At 38.0% G+C, this 22085-nt stretch overlaps 1 protein-coding gene across 1 annotated transcript in view; it reads left to right on the forward strand.

Annotated features, from left to right (window-relative positions):
- The window catches only part of caln2 (calneuron 2), a 53234-nt gene extending 31948 nt beyond the window's left edge, over positions 1 to 21286 (forward strand). The window contains exons 5-6 of the mRNA XM_012852810.3: positions 8826 to 8979; positions 15646 to 21286. Of these exons, the coding sequence (XP_012708264.1) occupies positions 8826 to 8979; positions 15646 to 15773 (282 nt within the window). The 3' untranslated portion in view covers positions 15774 to 21286. The remainder of the gene's footprint in view (positions 1 to 8825; positions 8980 to 15645) is intronic.
- The last annotated feature ends 799 nt before the right edge of the window (positions 21287 to 22085 follow it).

Below are 22085 nucleotides of genomic sequence, written 5' to 3' on the forward strand. Positions count from 1 at the left end.
AGGGGCTCTGCACCGGCACAAATAAGAAAACACACAGACACATAAGCACCCCCCCCCCCCCCACCTGCTTCTCCTGCCTGCCAGAAATTGTTTTTACTTAAAGACTTGAAGGAGGAGAGCCCTGCAGAGACTTTACTGGGGTTTCTGTATACGGGTCTGCCTTTTCGGTTTGTGTGTCTGCTTATCATTCACAGCGCTGCAGAAGGCATTGCCAAAACAGGGATTTTAGGGATGCAGCACTGTCTCGAAAATGTCAGAGCATGTTTGCGTTTGACGATCTAAACTGGCCGTTAAAGCCGCAGCTCATGTATACAAGCTTTTTCACATCCTCCAACTTTGTTTATGAAAGCAGCCTCGGACAGGAGGAAAAAAAAAAGTGTTTTTGTGCCTCATGAGTATAGACATGTAACCTTACGGAAGTGCAGGAGGGTGTGTGTGTGTTTGTGTTTGAGAGTGTTCGGAGAGCAAGGACTGGTTGACAGCTCCTGAAATGCGGCTCTCTGCTTTCCTTAAGGTAAATGAGAAGAGAAGCATTTAAAGAGTGACTCACTGAAATGAGGAGGTTGCAAGCACACGTTCAAGCACATCTACACAGATACTCTTCTTTCCAGATTTCATTGTGCAAGCTCTTCAGCAAGGATAATTAAAGAAACAATAGCCTGTTTCATTCCATCAGGGAAAACTAAACAAATTTAATGCAAAATTATGCAGATTTAGGACAGCTTTTGTAAATGAGACTCAAAGTGGTAGGATGAAGTAGCCAGAGAGGCTGAGAGGGACACACAAAAAAAAAAAAAAAAAGAGGCGAGCTGGACAATGAGGAGGGATGAAAGCGGAGCGAGGTGGGAATGGTGTAGGAGAGAAGAGGAGGGGATGCCCCACATAAAGATTTGGGAATATAAAGGGAAATCACAAAGGGGAAAAGGGGCGAAAATTAAAGAAGTACAAGAGACAGTGATTCATGAAGGTCGCAGACAGTGTGCATCTCAGGGGTTGATTTAAAACGCACACCTCCCACAGAGGGAAAAGGCAGACTAAAGGCAAACAGGAAGCAGGGGACAGAAAAAGTAGAGAAGAGCGGGAAAAGATGGAGGAAGCGTAAAAATGAAAGCACAAAGCAAAAGAATATATTAGCGGCGAGGAGGCGGGAGAGGGGATGAAATGGTAGGAGGAAGTGTGTCTCTGAGGATCGTGAGAGCAGCATTTTGCAAATGTCTGTTTATATTTCACAGAGCTCAGAGGGAGACAGGGGAGTCATTGTGTTAAAAAAGGGATAGATGGAAGAGGCTCACCATGATGGATGCAGCACGCTGAGCCATAATGACTCAGTTCAGCGTGTTCAGATGATGCGGTTCTTTGGGGAATCGGTTTGTTTTGTTCAGCGCTGGCCAGAATTATCTGAATTATTGGGCGGGCATACCTTGGAGGGCCACTAGAAATAAATAGATATTGTTGCATTTTATTATCTTAGAAATACACCCAAGATTGTGTTGCATTGAAAAGGTAATGGTGTATCTCTCACTGTACTTGCTTTTTTTTAAATGTATATTCAGTGGAAATAAATAGATACTGTTGCATTTATTATCTTAGAAATACACTTAATATAATATATTTGTTTAAATATATATATTCAGTGGAAATAAATAGATATTGTTGCATTTTATTATCTTAGAAATACACTCAAGATTGTGTTGCATTGAAAAGGCAACGTTTTATCTCTCTCTGTACTTGTTTTTTTATATATATATATATATATATATATATATATATTTTCAGTGGGCTATTGCCCATATAGTAAGATTTTTAATGCTTAGTGCCCTGGATGAGAAAAAGAACAGAAACATGACACCAAAAATAGCTGACTACTTGACTAAGGTCATCAGGTGGGGGCAGTGTAGTGAGGCGAATGCAACCGAGAGGTCAACAGGCTAGGATAATTGTTAGCTTGGATGAAAATAACCAATATGAGCACTTCAGTCCGATGAATGTGGAATACCATGAGGATTATCAGAGAGAGAGACTGGGAGCAGAGAAGAGACAGTGGTGCATGTATGAGCCACAACAACAGTTGTGAAAACGGAGTATGTTCTGAGTCATTTGTGGCCATTTTTGTTATTATGTGACATGGGGTCAATCGGTTTTGACATACATATCCCTCTCCAAAGTTGTAAACATTTCCACCTTCATTTTATTTGTAGCTGTTCATTTAGGTTTGAGTTTTAGTGAATAAAATATGTTCGAGAGCTGTTTCTTCCAGTCCAAGGTTATAATCATTCCATCAAACAAAAAGGAGAAATTCACCGTCAGAGTTTACACAGTCAACATTCAAAATTAATTAATCATGGTTTCAGATGATGAATCGTGGTTAACAGAGTCCACCTTTCTCTTTTCAATAATTTTTTGTGGTCTCGGATGTCAGACTCAGGCCAGTGACCTGATAAAAGCACCCGTCCTGAAGCTGCAAAGTGCCTCGGTCACAGAGCCTGCTCTGATCACTTTGGGTTAGATTATGGCTTCAGTCTAAGAAAACCACATCCTCAACATACAACAAGAGCAGATCTGGACCATGAACTACAGTAAAACTAAAATGTCTGCTCGAACATTAGTTCACAACTATTTCAGGTTAATAAAAAAGAGATACAAACAGTGAGACAATATTTTAAAAGGACACATCACATGCAAACCTCAGCTTGTAACCACATCAGAACCAAACACATCTCTTCAATGACTGTCTGTGTAAAAATGAAATACTAAACCAATTCAGGGAGCCTTATTTTAATTGCTGTCCATGCACCCTCCCCTTCTAATGCACCCCAGGCCATTGCTCATGCTGGTCATACCCAAAACGGCCACTGGTCTTTAGTGTCTAAGGTATCCAATCAGAAATTGAGAATATACAGTTTTTTTTCTGTACAGCAATAATATTAACGTCTATAATTGCATTGATGCATTGCATCCCTTCCTATGTATCATCCTTTCACCCATTATCCCTGATTTTTTATTTTATTTTTGAGAAGCATTAAAAAGAGCCCAAAGAACTGTTCCCTTCTCTAAACTTCCCTGATCCCAAGCCTTTGTGAAGCAAGCCTGATTCATGGAAGCTCGGTGCAAAACATCTCAGTACATCCCTAGAAGTCCTGTCCTCCAATCGTGACTGTTCAGAGCTGATTCTGGTTGGCAGTTTGTCAAATCTGGTTCAGGATGGGCGAACGCCTTCCGAGACAGCCAGGCTATTGATTAAAGTTGCTTGGGCCAATAAATTAAATGGCTGAGTTGTCTTTATGTGGTGTGTTCTGAGATGGATTTCTGTTTTCAGTTGGCACCTTACAAACACAACTGAATTTAGAAAACCTTTTCAAAGTCAAAACAACGTTATGTTAAATTTCAAAGTTCTTCAGCTTCTTCATTGATGATTTAACTGGACGGTCTGATGTTAATGTTGTATAAAATTGGGGTTGTCTATTTCCAGTGTAAAAGCGTTGTACAACTTTTAATAGAATTGGTTGCACGCATCACTGCAAAAACGGAACAAGAAATAAGTAAAATGTTCTTAAAATTAGTGTATTTGTCCATGATTTGAGCAGGTAAATAAGATGATTTGCCAATGGAATGAGATTTTTGCACTTAAAATAGGAACAACTCATCTCCATCATCTTATTTCAAGTGCAGGATATCTTATTTTATGGGTCAAAATACTCATTTTGTTGGCAGATAATCTTATTTACCTGCTTAAATCAATGATAAATACATTAACTTTAAGAACATTTTACTTATTTTTAGATCCGTTTTTGCAGTGCATTTGAATCTTCTTGGAGAAAAGTAAAACAAGATTAAAATTATGCATGCACTCTGAGATGTACAGATACTGGACCCTACTGCAACACTAGTGTCACATTCCATGCTACAGCAGGTTAAACACCGGACTGAGTAAGAGGAATCTATTTCAAAATCAACACCTTTAAGCGTGAGCAAAATTCCAAGCTGTCCATGTAAACAAGCCAGATGTCTTCTGGAGAACATTTGACCAATTTAAGCAATTTGCCTACAAACAGAAGAAGTATGTTTAGAGATGAAGTTTAAAAACTATGTATCCCCATGCTGAGGGTCTGATTCACTACCTGTGGTATAGGTACATTAAACATATTGGGTCGAATAAGGAAGACAAAGAAATACCTGCATGTTCTGTTAATCTGAAATGAAGAGCCTAGTGAAAATGTTTGTTCAGTTCCTAAAACTTGGATATGTGTAGTAAACCAATCAGTTTGAAAGAATCCAATTATTTCTGACAACAGAAAATGTGAAAAAACAAATCCGACAGAAACATGTTGATTGCAACAAAAAGTTTTGCTTTTTGTTCTTTTGTCTGCTTTTCACAGCTTTCTAAGGAACATTTCATCAAATTTTAGTTCAGGCATCTAACTCAAATGCTTTGTTCAAAAGCTCCTTTTAATCTGACAGCAAGCCTCTTAGCAATTCATATTCTGATTTATAGTATATATATATATATATATATATATATATATAGATAGATAGATAGATAGATAGATAGATAGATAGATAGATAGATAGATAGATAGATAGATAGATAGATAGATAGATAGATAGATAGATAGATAGATAGATAGATAGATAGATAGATAGATAGAGTTCAGTCCATATGTATAAGTTTGACTTAATCAGAGTTGACAAAAATTCACGATAAATTCAAACTTGTGCATCCATTTCTGCTTGAAGTTGTTTGTTGCATCATCATTCAGCGGTGGAAAAAGAATGATTTAAATAAATCATTGAAAGTCCAAAAATAACATGACATCCATGCTGATGAATGTATGCAAATGTCAGACACACTGAGACAATAAGTAAAAAAAAAAAAAACAAGCTTGGGTGATGGAGTGAAATGAATATCTATCTGTTGAAGCAATCTGTAATGCTCTTTCTAATGAATTGGGGGGAAAAAAAACATTGTTATATAATATCAGCCGTTTGGTGGATGCTTTGATCTGCAGTGCGGCACTTTATGTGGAAATGTTTCCACGTGGCATCCGAGTCCTGGAAATAAACACAACGGTTTATTTTCAGACCGCTGCGTTGTGCTGAGGAGATGTGTCAAAATTGAGATTTTTACACAACATAAACTTTATTCGAACTCGAACATCTCTGGATCTGCCGGTAAGGGAAAAGTAAATGAAAAAGCGAGTGTAGCCAGTGAGTCTTGGTGACTTTCTGGAGAAGGGTCAGAAGACAAAGCAGGTGGAGGGGCCGTCGAAACAAGCCTGTGCTGTTTGAAGGCCGGGAGGATTAGACAGGAAGGACGCCGTGTTAGCACCTGTTCTTCTGATTGATGTGTCTTGGCTCCTTCTGTGTGTCGCCAGGTCCCTGCTCGCGGTCCCCTGCTGTGCTCCGGATAACCACTCGATCACAAGCATGCACACGCACACAAACACACACACACACACACGTCACATATTACTAGAAATCATTCGAAGACAAAGACCAGAAACTCTTTTTTTTGTTGTTGTTGTTCGGCCTGTTCATCATTCTGTGTTTGTCTGTGTCCTTCAGAGACAGTACAGGAGGAAAGAAAAAAAAAACACTTCTGGTTAGTAACAGGTAGTGGGTCTCCACTCAGATGCAGACCGACAGGAACATTGTATGTTTTCTCTCTGCCTCCAGCTGTCGTGTCATCTGAAGGCTGACGTTCAAAGACTTGTTCCTCCATTTCATTGCTTGCATTTAAGGAAGGCCGGGACTGTACTGACAAGAAGGACAGTAGATATTCAGCAGCCCGTCTAAATGTTCATGCCACTCCCAGTTTTATGCCCTCAGGGCACCGTTTGTGCTCATCCCTTCTCGTATCTTGTAAAATATCTTCTTTAGCGAGGCTGTGCAGACAAACATGCTATCCTGAGAGACGTCTATCGGAGTGATCAACTTCTGGACACACAAGAAAACCTGCTTTAAAGACTGTTCTGCAGCAGTGATAAGCTACATTAAACTTTATTGCCGTCTGTATATAAATAAATATGTTAATTAGCCAAAAATCAGTCTGAAGGATCATTTTTTCCATTAAACAAATTCTATCACCCCTTTAGAAAAGCAAGGAGATCTCTCTGTATTTCTCAGATTCATATCCATTCAGCATAAATCAAAATTGATTAGATTTCAATTAAGGGATAAAAGAGAAAAATTATGAGAACTGGTAATCAGAATTAATTTGATCATTAATCAAGACAATGTCTCCCTGCTAATAACTTAATCAAGTAAAAAGAAACAAATATAAATGAAATAAAATGACGGCAATTCTCCAGAGTATTGCTGCTCCGCAGAGGGATGACAAATTGAGCAATTAAAAACGTTATCGGATTAAACTTTTACTTTAATCAAAAGTTTACTGATCTCTCGCGAGTTTAAAAGAAGAGGTTTTGGGCCTGGATTTCTGAATTTTAACTTGAGGTGAAACAAAATATTAGGAATTGAAAGTTCAATCTAAAACCCCTGCTATAGAACAGGGAGAGTATCTACGGTTGTCTGGACATAGATGTTTACTGTCTTGGCTCCAGGGTTCTGCCCCCTCAGTCATCCTCTAAACCAAAGGATAGTCACCTTATATCCTCCAACATTGGTTCTGTCCTCCCCCAGGTTACTTGCATTAAAAGCTTAATTGTCCTTTAGGTTAGCCACAAAAAATCTTGCAGAATCCTCGAGAAAAAGAGTCGTCACAAGGTGCTGATCACCCCATTAGAACAGCAAGCGAGATTTGTCTTATTTGACAGTCATTAAGAATATATTCCTGACAGAGAGAGTGCCATGCTGGTTTTATTTTGCTAGTTTCTTTTACCTTTTAAACCGTTTTCTCTTTTCACAGACAAAACTACCCAGTAAAACTGAATAAATGTCTCCCACCGAGTAGAAGTTGTCTTTAAAAAATAAGGTGGATCATTTACTCACTGTGCATTGTTTCTTTTTGTTAATTATAAAGCAACTATTCTGTGTGGTTTAATCATAAGAGGGCTCTGATCACGTTGTAAAATGTTATTTTTGTAAACCTTTCCAAAGCTGTACTTTAGCTTAACTGTAACACTTAACTCTATTGTAATGATTTTAAATATAGATTTTGTTCGCTGGGTAGCCTCTCGCACTTTTTCACTCGTGACGTTTGCTTATTTTAAAGTTTCAGATACAATAGAAGGAAGCAGTTGTTTCAGCTATACATGGCTCATATCAATACCTTCTTTTAAATTGCTTACCTTTGCTGTAGCTACTCTAGCGCCTGCTTGCGATAGCTCCAGTTATTTAAGAAAGGGGGAAAGAGGCTCAGATGGAACACCGGTCTGCGCTGAAATGGCTGTTTGTTAGGGATGTGTTCCAGGTTTGATACTGATAGCAGTAGTGCTTGTGTTTGCTGTCGTTCCCATTTCTGTGTTTGCGTGGGAGTATACAGTGCCTGCAAATGCATGTTTCCATAATAACACTGCAAATCACTCAACAACACCAACTGTAAATTAAAATACTTTATCACAGACAGTGATGCGTACAGATACCTCATGATCGAAATTTTTTATTAACATATAAATATCTTTAAAATGGTCTCCTGGTTGCTTTTTATGCTGCGGGGACATGTGGCATTACAGCACCAATACATTTGCTAAAACTATTTCAGAAAACAACAGTTTAATACCTAAGTTTGGTCACTGAGCCTATTCTTAAATGTTCAATCTGTTGCCAACAAAAACACCCAGCGTGATAAATAATATACATTTCCAAAGATATGAATTATTCAACAGGAAGGAATTAAATAGCAAGATAAATGTTCTGCACTTATATAATCCTTTTTTAATCTAGTCTAGGGTTCCACGAAGCACTTCACAATGCGTTCCTCATTCACAGACATGCTCTCACAATCCTCTCTATTATGTATTTGCACTCTGAATATGTAGTCCTTTCTGCTTTCATTTAAATGCCAGTGGTAGGATTTGGGAACAAATCCCCTCCCCAATTTTGTAAAATGTCCATTCTGCTAGTAATATGTTTTTTGGGTTTTTTTGTGACAAAGACCAAGTATAACCTTTTAGAACAAAGGAAGAAACTTTAAGATTAGCTTTCCTAAAAGGATCTATCATTTTTCATTGATTCTCCGAGCCTTTTTGACAGTTAAAGATGACCAAAACTCATAATTCCCTTGCTAAAATGAGCATCTTATCCTGTTACAACTCTTCTCCGTCCCTACCACTATTGTCTGCCAGTTCTGTTTTCTCCATCTGTCTCTCACTACTTCATTCATCTGGCTTTTCTTGAACTTCCTCATACTTTGCTTTTCTCAGCCTCCCTCTTTCGGCTCGTTTGCCACCATGCCTGCCTCAGTGTGGCCATCTGTTGTGCTAAACCATGCGGCTGATCGTATTCCAGGATGCCAGGGATGTAAATATTCCAGACACGCTAGTGGGCTTCGGGGTGCTGCTATAGCACACGTATCTGAGGATATTAGTGGATTCTGCTGAGAATTGCGGGAAGCAGGTGAAAACAGGCAAAGAGTCTGTCATTAAGTGAGGAGCTGGTGACAGCCTCATAAGTCATTTATATCTTGAACAGCTACGAACAACCAGCAGCAGCGATGCAAACCTGTCACCTTTTTTTTTAATTACTTAATATAGCTATGAGTTGGTTTGTATATTTGGATATATTTATCAAAAACGATCAAAAGGCTAAAAGTAGCGACAGTATCGCTTTACATGATAAAGCCTTTCCTCCAGCTTCTACCTCCAGACCACCTGCTAAGTTTGCTGATGTTTCTGTTTCTCTGCATTGATCACTTTGTGCCCCTGCAGTTTGACATGCAGCAGCTGTCTCTGGATGAGCTCAAGCAGGTGCTGTTTCACGCCTTCCGGGACCACCTGACGATGAAGGACATAGAGAACATCATCATCACCGAGGAGGAGAGCCTCAACGAAACCTCAGGGAACTGCCCTGAGTACGAAGGAGGTGAGGAGGCTGTTCTCGGAGAAAGCTTTGGTCCACTAATGAGGACTAGGAAAGTTTTTCATGGCAAATGTTGGTTCTCTGTGAGCTCTGTTGTTATTTTACAAAGTCAATGGATCAGAAGATATGTTAAAATTGTTTTTCTCTTTTACTAATTGGACGATCAGAAAATTGAACTCTCACTTGTCTGACAATAGTGGTATAGTAAGAGGTTTCTTAAAAAGGAAAAGGAAAAAAAATAAACGACTAAAAAAGGATGTGGTATTACTTATATCCAGATTTCCTAATTATCACTCCTGATCCGCTAAGAGAGACCACAGACCTATCAGAGCTTAATCTAATGAATTGGAATAAATACACACACGTATACACTCTTTTTATATTAGTATTTTACTGTCTGTTGTACTCTTTATCTTTAATGGCTCTAATTCTGCCCTTTGTACTCTGTATAAACTACTAGAACCAGAATTTCCCTGAAGGAGCAATCCCAAGGGATAAATAAAGTTTGAGTCTAAGTCTAAGTTCTACTGTATAGATACTTTGTATTCATTTAAAAAACACCAAAGGATAAATGTTGTTGCTTATATGAAAAATACAACATTCACACATAAAGTTATTCCTTAAATTAGGTCTAGTACTGGCTACTGATTTAATAGCAAAATCAAATACAGTTCAGTCGCTCCTCCGCTAGTTGAATGAATAAGAAGGCTTTTAACAAAAGAACAAATCAATAGGGTAAAAAAAAGTAAATTTTAAAACGTGCAGATCATTTTCTAAAAGTATAAATATACATAAAACTGTAAGCCGAAGTTCACAAAAGGGTATCTGGGAAGGGAGACATGGACAAAATTGAATAAGGGTTTTTGGTGAAATGTGAGCAGGAAGGCTAATCTGAAGACAGCCGTCTAATTAATTGTCTTCAAGAAAACAACAGAGACAAGAAAAATAAAGATTTAAATAAAAACTAAAATAATCTACTGGTTTCTGTGCCATAAATAACTATTAGATTGAATTATTTAATAATATATGTCTACATTTATACTGATGTAGATGAAGCAATACGTGGGAAAAACTAATTAATTCGTTCTGCAAATCTTTTCTATTTTTTATATTTACAGGTGAAAACAGATAATTACATAGACTAAAAAGACACATAATCGTATTTCCAGGCTAAATCAGGTGAAACGTTTCCTTTTTTAGGTCAGCCATGATTACCAAAATATTTTTTCTTTGCTGAATGCGAGAATAATCACATAGCAATATTTATTTTAAGGTTTAGAAACCAGAGGTTTACATACAGTTTCTTGTCATTTTGGTAGATTTCTCTTTTAGATTGTATAACTTGGGTCAAAAATCATATCGTTCCACAGGCTGCTAAGACTAGTTTGTTTTAATTTTGGCTCATTCCCCCTGAGAGAACTTATAATTGTTTGAACAGATTATAGAAACGCCTCCAGTTCCCTCTGATTATGTGAATGAGCCAATTAGAGGCTTACATCACATGTTCACATGATGAGCTTCTCCAACATGTTCAAAGGTGTAGTCTTAGTGCCTATAAACATGTATATTTGAGGAAAGTAATGAAAAATATCTCTTTAAGAAATTTTCTTTCTGTCATTATTTTTGGCATTTAACACACAGAAATAGTTTTCAGGGATCCTAACTAACCTTAAACAGGAAAAGTTTAGTTTTGTTTATTTGTCAGACAGTAAGAAAGACACTTATTTGTCTTTTTATAGTGTATGCTAAAATCCAGTTTCAATGCATTACATTTTTTTATCATTTTATCTTTGTTTTTATCACATTTTTATGCATTATGGAAATTTATGAACTTGTTAATGTTTGCATTACATCAAGTTTAAATTTCCCACATAACTAGTGTGATCACAAATATGTTTGACCGAACAAAATGATGAAGACATAAAAAGTTAGACAAATCATTTAAAACGACAATTTAGCTATATATTATTTATTTAGGAAGTAAATGAGGGCCTTTGTTCTTGGCTCTGGATTTCTTTTTATTATCCAAGGCGGTTTTGTTCTCCAACTTCTACAGTGACTCCTTATTTATATAGAATAACTTATTAATCATCAGATCAACATCAGTTGTGGTCGTTTTATCTGCTAAGAACCAATGTTGGCCATTATTAGCCAACTAACGCCCTACATTTTGGTTCGCTTACACTTCATAAATCAAAAAATACTCTATATCCAGCAAGTTTATCCGAAACCCAGACTGGTCCTGATTGGATAAATAATTCTGAGCTTACATTGGAGAGAGCCCAAGGTAATCCTAAAGGTAGAGGTAGGCCAGGATGTTGAGGCCTTGTGTTATCAATCAGATTATCCAAAGGAAGGAAGACATCTTTGAGTTGTTTTACTGAAATTATTTATAAAATTCAAAAAAATCCAACCTACATAAATTGGCATAGTTAAATAATTCCAAATTGTGCTCATGCTATGACCTTTCATCAAATCATAGGGGGAAACTGAATAAAATTCAATAGGTGGCCTTCAGAGGAGAGCAGGTTTGAGGAATCAGTGGTGATGGGTTGAATTAAGAACCCCGCCTCTCGCCCGGTGAACGCTGGAGATAGGCACCAGCAACCCCCGCGACCCCATGAGGGATAAAGCGGTTTGGAAAATGGATGGATGGATGGATGGGTTGAATTAAGGGGAAGATGAAAGAGTAAAGAAGAAATTGGGACTCCTGGCTTCACGAACAAAGTTTCGTCTAGTAAGGAATGGCGGTACCTCAGAGTCATAGGAAGAAGGAATTTTGAAAAGAAGAAAATTTAACATGTAACCCTCACTCCACATCCTCAGCTTCCCTCTTTCATACCGGCTTCTTCCCCATCCTGTGCCCATCCAGTGGGACCTCTGTACCTTTCACAGTTCCTCTTAGATCCTCGAATCAGAGCGTTGACTCTGACTTATTGATGCAGTGTGTGACTCTAAAAGGCTGAGACGTGGGACCTGACAGAGACGAAACTTTTGGCTTTTTACTCCGGCCTGTTGGAGAACACGTCTGTCTCTTCTCGTCTCCCTCATTTTCAATCTCTGGGAGGTTGTGTCTTTGGAGAACAAAAGCCCTCTCAGCCCAAAACAGCAGCGGGGGCAAAACTTCCTCCTCCATCTGCCTGTCTTTGTTTTTGCTGCTGTACAAGTTTGTAACCAGCGAGTGCCTGTTATGTACCATGGTTTTTACATCAGAGACGTTGCACTCATAATCTGGGTCACAGACATAAGCAGCAAAACAAGGCAGCGGGAAATCTGAGCTGCTATGACATCTATATTTGTTTCAGTCAAAGAACCGGTGCATCCCTGGGGAGCAAGGCAGAAATCCTGAAACCTAAAATTTTAATCTAGTTCCAACAGAAAACGCATAGGAATGAATTTATCACTCCTGCAGCTCTAAAATCTTCCAGCATGATTATAGTTGACTGACTCAGAACTATGTGTTTAAGATTTTATGCCTGGTATTATAAACTTAGTGGTTGCACAATTGTGCCCAAATTAGATCAGTGAATCCTTTAAAACTTTAAATATGACTACATAAATGTTCTCAAGGCTTAAGTAGAATCCAGTTAAAATAAGGATATTGTTTCATATTCTCTGTACTTGCTGTACTTTATGCTTGTTTGTTTTTAGATTTAGGATTATACAGTGCCAATCTACAAAGTGGAGACAGATCTGTACAAGGCATCTTTACGCCTGTGTTAACATTATTTCTGCCATTTAGATGAAGTACAATAAGCCAAGTCCACCGATTTTACTGTTATTTGGGCTCATTCAACAATCCCTGTGGTCAGATGTCACCTAGAGGGTTTTGTGGAGCAAAACAGCCTCCAGCATTAATAGGTTTGGAGTGACGTAACAACAAACCTTTTTTTTTTGTTACTGTAGCTTCTTCTCTGCTGGGGACGCACTGGGCAGAAATGTTACACTTTAATAACTGGCCGTGAAACAGTAGAATCACACTCGGATTTCACAAGTACACATAAATTCACAATTACATAAGTAGTATTCCTTTTTTTATACATTGGATTTTGAAGATACAAACACTTTGATTCATTTTGGTTTGGTATGTGTTCATGTTGCGCTTGTCGCAAAGGAAAACATTAATTAAGACCTGTGCCACAAATTCTTGAAAGTGTGTGCTCAGATTTTTTAGATTGGAAAACATCCCTGCGGCCTTTTTGACATTAAAATGTATATAGCCTTGTTAGTTGATACCTTCTAAATTTATACGTCAGTAACTTCCTCTGGTTGCATACCAGGTTTTTATGAAAGATTACCACGTCCTGTTGGCATATGAGTTGCTGTTTTTTTTTACTCTGTTTTTGATCAATTTGTTAGTAAATGAAGCCATTTGTGTACAGTGTGGAAACAATGAAGAAAGGTCCAAGAAAAAAAAGCACAAAAAACATGTGATTCTAAGACTGGAATAGCGCTGGGAATACAGTATGAACGTTGGTGTTCATTAACGCAGACGCTAAAGCTGCCTGAGGCTCAGACGTGTCTGCACAGTTGATTGACGTGAATTAACGTCCTTATTAATATTGTGATAATAGTAATAGCAATGTACTTCTTAGCCTCTGCAGTCTCAAGTACAAACAACATTACAAATGGCTCATTTGATTGATTGGTTCTTACTTTGATGCTGTGTCCCTGTTTGCGTTTATGAACGGGAAATTTATTTCTCCGTGATGTTCTGATATGAGGCTCTTAGAGTTACTGCAGATTGGTTTATTTAATTAATAATGGTTGGTCTTCGATAACGCCGAGCTGCCGCTTCACCGCGAGGCATTGCAAACCGTGTTTTCTGTTTTCTATAACGTTTTTTGAACAATTATGTCACAGTATTTGCTACAGAGCTGCTAGACAAGGACATGGACTTCTGGCTTACCAGTCTCGTGAATCCACCTTTTTCATTTCTCTGAGCGACTTTGTAGTCCAAGCTGAAGGATGCAGGACATACAAGAAATTAGCTGTTATTTACAACAACCCCCAGCATACTACAAAAATGGCTGATCGGGGTGGAGTGGAACGCTCTGCCATCTGGAGTGGGGCGGGTGGGAAGTGCCTCCTTTAGATTTAAAGAAACAGCACCAAAATGAGTTGTTCTCAGACGCACCGCAGCACAGGGTTAGAAAGGGCGAACGTGGGGGCAAATTGACAAGCATTTCAGACAAAAGCATTGCAGTGCCGTTTTATATAGACTACAACTGAATGATTTCAATGTGAAAAGGAAAGGCCTGAAATGCATGGTATGTCCCCTTTAATCAGCTAACCTGCAGCTTAAGGCAAAATGTGGCGGGCTGATGTAGCTTTCAATTTATCTTAAGAAGTCAGAACCCAAACCTGAATATAATGGGTAATAATATTTATGTTTGTCCCCCAAAACAATATTTTTTTTCTCATAAATCAAAAGTAGTCATCCAAAATATTGAAGTGAGAGTTTGAAATGATTCAGTGAAACAAGTATTCAAGTACCAATAACTGGTTGAACACGAAGTCAGATTTTCTTTCTCAGAATGGTGTAATCAAGCAGATAAAATAAGTACAAATTCTGATATTATCAAATTATTAAATAAAAAAAATTAATCTTTACAAAATACCTTGCACTTTACTTACTTTAACACTTTTCCCAACATCTAGGATTACAAATCTATAAATACTTATAGTAGGTAATGTATGTTTGAACAGTATAAATTACTTCCAGTGTCCAGATATACTGTTTAATCCCTTTCCTTCCATATAAAGCAGATCAGTTTTATTTTAAAATTATATTGCTGAAGCAGAAGTAAAAAGTATGGTGCAGTAAAACCTATCTTGTAAAGAATAGTCTTTTACAAAAATGACTCAATTTAACTGTAACTCTGTAAATGTAACTCAGTACAGTTCTGGTCGTAATGCAGTGAAACAGGCCCAGATTACAATCCTCCCACCAAACTAATTAGATTCTCATTTCATAAATCAAGAATCTTTATTGTCACCATGTTACCGTGGTGAATTTTTTTTTTGAGACAGACACTGGTACAGGATGTACACAGATAACATATACAGGCAGGCACATTTTTACACTTTGTTTTTTATTTGGCCTGAACTTTAAAATGTGTTAATCTGGGAATCATTTTACCCTCTTAAGACTGGAGAACTTTAGTCCAAACCTAGTCTTTTAGACAAAGGATGAAAAAGATAAGTTTCTCCTCAAACATATATGTTTGATCAGTTATCAACCTCATTTACAGAGCTGTCAGGAGAAAGAAAAATATATGTTTGAAGAGAAATTTATCATTTTTAGGTTTCAAAAAGCCTGTTTAGACTAAAATTATCGAGTCTTAAGAGCTTAATGCGCTTATGTGACCTGAGTTGTTTAGCTGCTCATTATTTTTTCTCTAAATTTCACCCATGATGTTACATTCTATCGGGTGTTTACCAAATGACTGTTTTGTTCATACATTGATGCAAATACATGTTAAGTAAAATTTAGACTTTAACAGATCCCTGTTATTTTAAATAACCCTGAACGTTTTCCCTGACTTCTTTATTTTGAATAATTTAGAGGATTTAGGAGTTTTGAAGTGTTCATGTGGTGTTCTGTTTTTGAAGTACAATATAACATGTTCTCATGCTTACCTCTCTTATTCTTTTCACACCTTCCAGTTCATCCTAAGAAGAAGAATCGACAGACATGTGTCAGGAAAAGCCTGATCTGCGCCTTCGCCATGGCTTTCATCATCAGCGTCATGCTTATCGCGGCCAATCAGATGCTGCGGAACGGCATGGAGTGAAACCAGTTGCACTGTGAGCATGGGGAGTGGGACAGAAACAGCCATGACCTCACATTTTCTCTTCGCGGCCAAAGCTGGACCAGCCACAACCCAAGCACTTCTCGAAACAATCAGTTGAGCTTTTTGTGTTTGTTTTCATGTGAATTGTTCTTAGGAAACTGACAGTGTGGATGAAATGTGGAGAGGTGTACTTGTTTTGCAATGAAGATATCACCAGGTGAAGTCACTTGAACTTTAACTGCGAAACAGTTATGGTTTTCTATAAATTTTGACACTAAACAGGAATTACTTTGCTGTTTTAGAGTCCGAAACCACCCTTTAAACTTGATTTTATAATTGCCAGAAATGCTTATCAGGTGCTTTGAGCCATCCATGGTTTTCAAAAGACAAACAATATATCAAACAGCTGCATATTTATCGTAGTAAAGGTGCAAGGAACGTGAACTGAGTGAATGTGAGCACTCTATACTGGCCACAGCATTGACATGCATACCAATATCCTCACATCTCATGTAGCCGTGTATCAGCGTCACATTTGGCGTGAAGCATTTGCATCCTCAGCTCAGTCTGCTGTTTGTGCGGCTGTGTCAGATCTTTATGTGTATCTAGAGGAAGCACAACTCAAATCTCAGCGAGGGATCACTTGATTTCCATCACATTTAAGTAGCGACTGGCTGATCATGGAAGATCTCTGTGGTGTGGAAAAGGCAAGTGTATATAGATAATTTGCAGAGGCTTCCTCTGAGGTGTAAAAATAGACCAAACCGAATTCACTTATTATAAGGTATGTGTTTGCAGGGAAAGGGCCTCATTTTAGCATTTCACTGTAAGACTGCTCATCCGTAGAAATCCCCTAGCAGCATGCCAGTATGTATACTGCAATTAACTACTGTTCCCAATAGATTTTTACTGTATATATGTTGCTATTTAGCCTATGTAATCTAATACTTCTCTCAACAGCAGAAAGTATGAGGGAATAAAAACTAGCAAGCTTTAATATACACCTACTAGCCACTTTATTAGACACAAACAGCAATCCAGTCAATAAAATGGCAGCAACTCATTGCATTTTGGTGACTTTAAACCTGCCATGGTTGCTGCCAGACAGGCTGATCTGAGTATTTCAGCCACTGCTGATCATCTTCACTGAGAATGACCCGAAAAAGAGAAAACATCCACCGAGCAGCAGTTCTGTTGAGGAAAATGTCATGTTGACGTCAGAGGAGACTGGGCAGACTGGTTGGAGATGATAGAAATGCGGTTGTTGCTCAGCACTCGTTAAAACCAAGGAATGCAGAACATCAAATCTGAACGCATATAGGAAGCTGAAGCTCCAGATAACAATGTCTAGGACAATATTTAGATTTTAGGAACAGAATTCGGTGTAAACAGCATGAAAGCATCGCTCCATACTGCCTTTAGTCAGACGTTTGAGGCTGCTGGTGATAGTGGTGTAATGGTGTGGGGGAATATTTTCTTAGCACACTTTCAGATCCTTAGTACCAGTGTCTACTCCTTTGTAGCAGGCTAAGTCCATGTTTTTTGATACAGAGGACCAGGGTTTCTAATCCCAGTTGTCTGCCAAGTCTGTGTGCAAGTTGTAATGACTTGCTGTGACGACCCCTGAATGAGGGAGCAGCCGACATGACTCACCTCCACCAGAATAACGCTCCATGTGACGGAGCTAAAAATCTCCTCACATCGGCAGTGAGGTACTTGTACTCCGACGGCCTCCACAGTCCTCCAGATGTCAGTGCAACAGAGCACCTCTGAGATTTGGTGGAAAGGGAGGTTCCTATCGTGGATGCAAAGCAGATAAATCTGAATCAACAGCGTGATGCTGTGACCAGCTGGACCAGAATCTCTGCAGAACGTTTCCGACTGCTTGGTGAATTTGTGCCATGGAGAATCAAGGCGGTTCTGAAGCCAAAAGAAGGTCCAAGCCACAACTAGCAAGGTGTACCTGACAAAGTGACTCTGGATAAGCAGGAGACGTGTGCCATGTGGTCAGGTTTGTGGAAAAGGTTTCCCTCTCCTGGTCAAAGAGAGAACTAAAGCTTAATCTGAGCCTTGGGATGTGTTGTGTCATTGTTGAAAGGTTACTTTATTCTGTATCTGTAAAGACTAGCTCCAAACCCAAACTGTACTCCTCAGGAATGAAGGGAAGACTGCAATATTCTGTGAGACTCAAAGCACAGTGTATTTATGATTTAGCTCTTAAATAAACTGTGCAGTTATAACAAAGCTTTCACGGCTGAATGCTCTGAAAATAAACCTTGAGATGGTTTAGAACCACACAAGAACACCTCACCGTCACAAAAGATTAAATGTAAGGAGAAGAACGACCCAGTGATTCTGAAATATCATCGTCTATCCACTCCAGATTACATCTCCAAGTTATGTTTTCAGAAACAGATAAAAAGAATATGTGGGACGTAGCGACAATAACCTGGTAAAGAGCAGAGGGCTTTCCGTAGTTTCACAGTAGCAGGGTATTTACACAAAAGATTTAAACAGAAATGTCTGACAGAATCGAATATATTTTAGAGTCTACTTTTTTATTTAATATAACAGTCACTCTAATTCCTACTTAATGATTGATTACCTAAATGAGAGTGATGTATGGCACTACTTTTAGCTTTAAGACCAAGACTTTCTGTGTTTGTTGCAAACAGCCTGACTGGCCTTTGTTGTAAGCGAGGGAGAAGTGTGGTAGCCCCATTTCAGCCAGCTGACAGGCAGTATGTAGCACCAGATAGGGAAGGGACAGTGCTGCTATGCTTCATATGGTGAGAGGAAATTCTGGTCAGTCTGGCATTTCATTATCCTGACTTTAAACCACAGGAACTGTATGACAAGAAATTATAGCGGGTTTCAAACCATACCTTCGAAAAATTATGCTATTCCCTGGCACTGATAACCAGCCCACGGCGAGTCATTCATTCAGTTTTTTGTGTGATAACTATAATGTATATTGTATCCTAAATGTAATGTCCGCTTAGCTGTTCAGCCTTGTGTAAATCTAGCTCTGTGTCTGTTCATTGCTCCTGACTTTGACTTCATAACAACCATGTAGAGTTGAAATAAGATATTTACATATACATTGTAAAAAGACACATAACCACTTTTCTCACAATCTGGCAATAAATCAAACAAAAATCCTCCTGTTTTTCGGCCAGCGAGCCTTACCAAAATTATTTTTCTTTGCTAAATATCACAACAATGATAGTTTTATTTTAATTTTAACTTCAGAAGAATACAGACGTTTCCTTGGTATTTGGTAGAATTGCGTTTTGAACAACAAATATAATGTTGGTCATTGTAGCCAAGCACTTAAATTTTAGATTTAACAGATGACAGGACATACTAGCAATCAACATTTGAAAAGAAAAACATTGCATACTCAGATTTGCAGAGGTTCTCTCTCATCTTTCCTGATTTATTCTGGTTTTTCATGATTTCACATGTGTTGCGTTAAAATATATCCACGGGTGTCCCTCCAATTAACTCAGATCTTATGAATAAATCAGTCTTACAAAACCATCAGATAATCATCTGAACTTTTTCAAATTCTGCTTTCAAATTTCTGTGGAAAAATAAAAGAAATGTTGTGCCATAGAAGCAGGAAACGTTGAGCTTTGTGTTAAAGAGACCTAATATGCAAAATTCACTTTTTGCACATTTTTGTACTTCTCTACTGCTTCTAGAAACAATCTAATCACTAAAAAAAATCCATTCAGCTTGTCTTTTTTTGGCAATAAGTACATTTTTATTGATGTCTGGAAACTCACCTTGCAACCCAGTGGCAGCTCCGCCCAATTAATCAGCTGGTTTTAGCTGTATGCGCTGTACAATGGTTGTTTGGCATGAACATGATTGATCATTTAGGACAAGCTAATGCTAACAATAGCCTACTGATAATAGCCCTGATAACTTACCATTTAGAAACCGATTGCTGAATCCTTGCTGGATGTGCAAGACGTTCGACTTCTTCAGCTTCTGGGTCTGACTCATAGTCAAACATGTCTTGTTGTACCATTGTGCATCTGTTTACAGCCATTTTCACGTGTGTAAAGAGTGAGTGTAAACATTGAGTTGGGGGAGGGGCCAGCTACCCCTTAATTGCATAAAAGAGACAGAGCCCTAAAAACAGCTCATGCTGAAAGGAGTTCAAAATAGGATGAACCCAGGAGGAGACATCTCATTATCTAAGAATTATTTTGTGCAAAAAATGTAATAAACATGTTTACTATAGCCCACAGACTTATCCTAACTTGTTTAAAAGGAAGCATAATAGGACCCCTTTAAGGGCACTCAGTGAGGAAAAAAATAGCTATGTATCTTTTTACACAGTGTATGTCAGATCTGGCTTCATCTCTGTAGATTCTCTAACTGCACGGTGCTCCCTTTGAGACAACGTTGGACTGATTGTTTCCTTTGGACAAATCTCTTGTTTTATTATGTTATCGGTCTGTTGACAAGGTGGACGAAAACTAAGGCAGAACTTTCAATCAAACTGATGTGTATCCACGTGGGTGTATGGTACAGCTTTGTGAAAACCTAAAAAAAAATAATAATAATGCAGGATGCGAAAGGACTTTTTCTTTTAAAACAAGTCAGGTATCACACCTAAATTGTATAATACTGTAAATCAGTGTGCATGTTGTTGTCATGTCGTTTAAGAAAGGGAACCCAGTTACTCTTTGTTGTTGGTTTAAATGTAATTATGTATGTATTATGTATTGACTTTCCTATTTATACTGTAATAGCCATTTTTATAGTTTCTACCAGCTATAAATCAAATCACAGAGCAGAAGAGGGCATTTTCATAAATATGCAAATACAAGGTCACACCATCACCATCATAATCTACGTCTCACATTATTTCTAGAAGAGTCTGTTGGTCTCACTGAGGATGGTTCTACATACTGAGTCCCACACATCCTGTATTTTATTCACTTCAGAGTTTAATTAATGTCCACATCGCCACATAATCGTCATACAAACTTCTGTATAATGTATGCTACACTTATCCTTGTAAGTCAATTTGTCTTTGAAATTCCCAGCACACTGACATTTGACCAATGGAGCTAATGTTTTCCTTTGTCTGTCAGCACCATGGTCCATTCGAAACCAGCATTGCTCCCGTTATCCCTGCAGTTCCTCTAAAGAAATGTTTCATTTTGACATCATTGCATGACTGTGTAAGGGAAACCCTTTTAAGGTTCACATTATTGTACCCGTGCTTCTGTAACAGGACAAGGACCAGTTTCATGTTTTAGAAATTTGTTTTTACCAAAACATGTTTTTACCAGTTGTATATTGTACAGAAATGAAACTAAACACAGATATGTAATACAACCTTGGCATGCTGCTTAGAAAAGGAGAGAGAAAACAGCAATGGTTACAAACTGAATGGTTATTGAAATGCAAAGTTGAATCTGATTAATCTAAAAAAAAAAAGTATATCTATAAATGTTTATGCAATAAAACCTTGTTTTGATAGAAATTGATGTAACTGTGATTACTTGTGATGCATCTTCTTTACTCTCAATTGTAAAGGAATATTTGCTTCAGATGAAAGTTAATGACCAGTAAATCTCTAATCTGAGGCAGATAATTACCTTAATGTCACAAAATTAATGAAACTGATTTTATATTTATGTTTTATTGGATTTGTCTTAAAAGTTAGAGTCCAAAAATGACGTAGCAGTAGGGTTTAGGTGCAAGTCAGAAAACAAGTGTGATTTACAAGTCATTTAGATGCTAACTGCTGTTAGCAAAACAAGCTAATTTTAATGCACTTCTCTCCATTTAATATATTGAAATACAAAAAGGAGCATATTGGCAGATATCAGTTGTACAGTACTATTTGTGCTGCTGGTTTAAGGAGAAACAAACTGTAAGAAGTACTAATAAATCTTGTCTACATGCACTATAATTTACATGTGCGGTCGCCATATTGGATGCTGAAGTTGCCACTGCTCTGAAACTTTCCAAGGCAAAATTCCTACTTTGGGGGCTGAACTTGGTGTATTTTCTATTGGGACTCTTAAAATCCAATTTTGGAGCGCAAAGGGAACATGCTATTGTTAGCAGTACTGACTTTTGCACCACAGATTGGAGTCTGCATAGCATGAAATTAAGTTATGATGTTATTAGGTCATTGTTGTGATATTTGAGTCTCACTTCCGCTGATTTTGTACCAGTGGCACACATGTTGGATATGCAGGGTCTATGAGTGCTGTAACAATAATGCACAGGTTTTGTTTAGTTTTTTTTTTGGGGGGGGGGGGGGGGGGGTACGTATCA

The sequence above is a fragment of the Fundulus heteroclitus genome, chromosome 11 (genome assembly GCF_011125445.2).
Source record: "Fundulus heteroclitus isolate FHET01 chromosome 11, MU-UCD_Fhet_4.1, whole genome shotgun sequence".
Lineage (NCBI taxonomy): Eukaryota > Metazoa > Chordata > Actinopteri > Cyprinodontiformes > Fundulidae > Fundulus > Fundulus heteroclitus.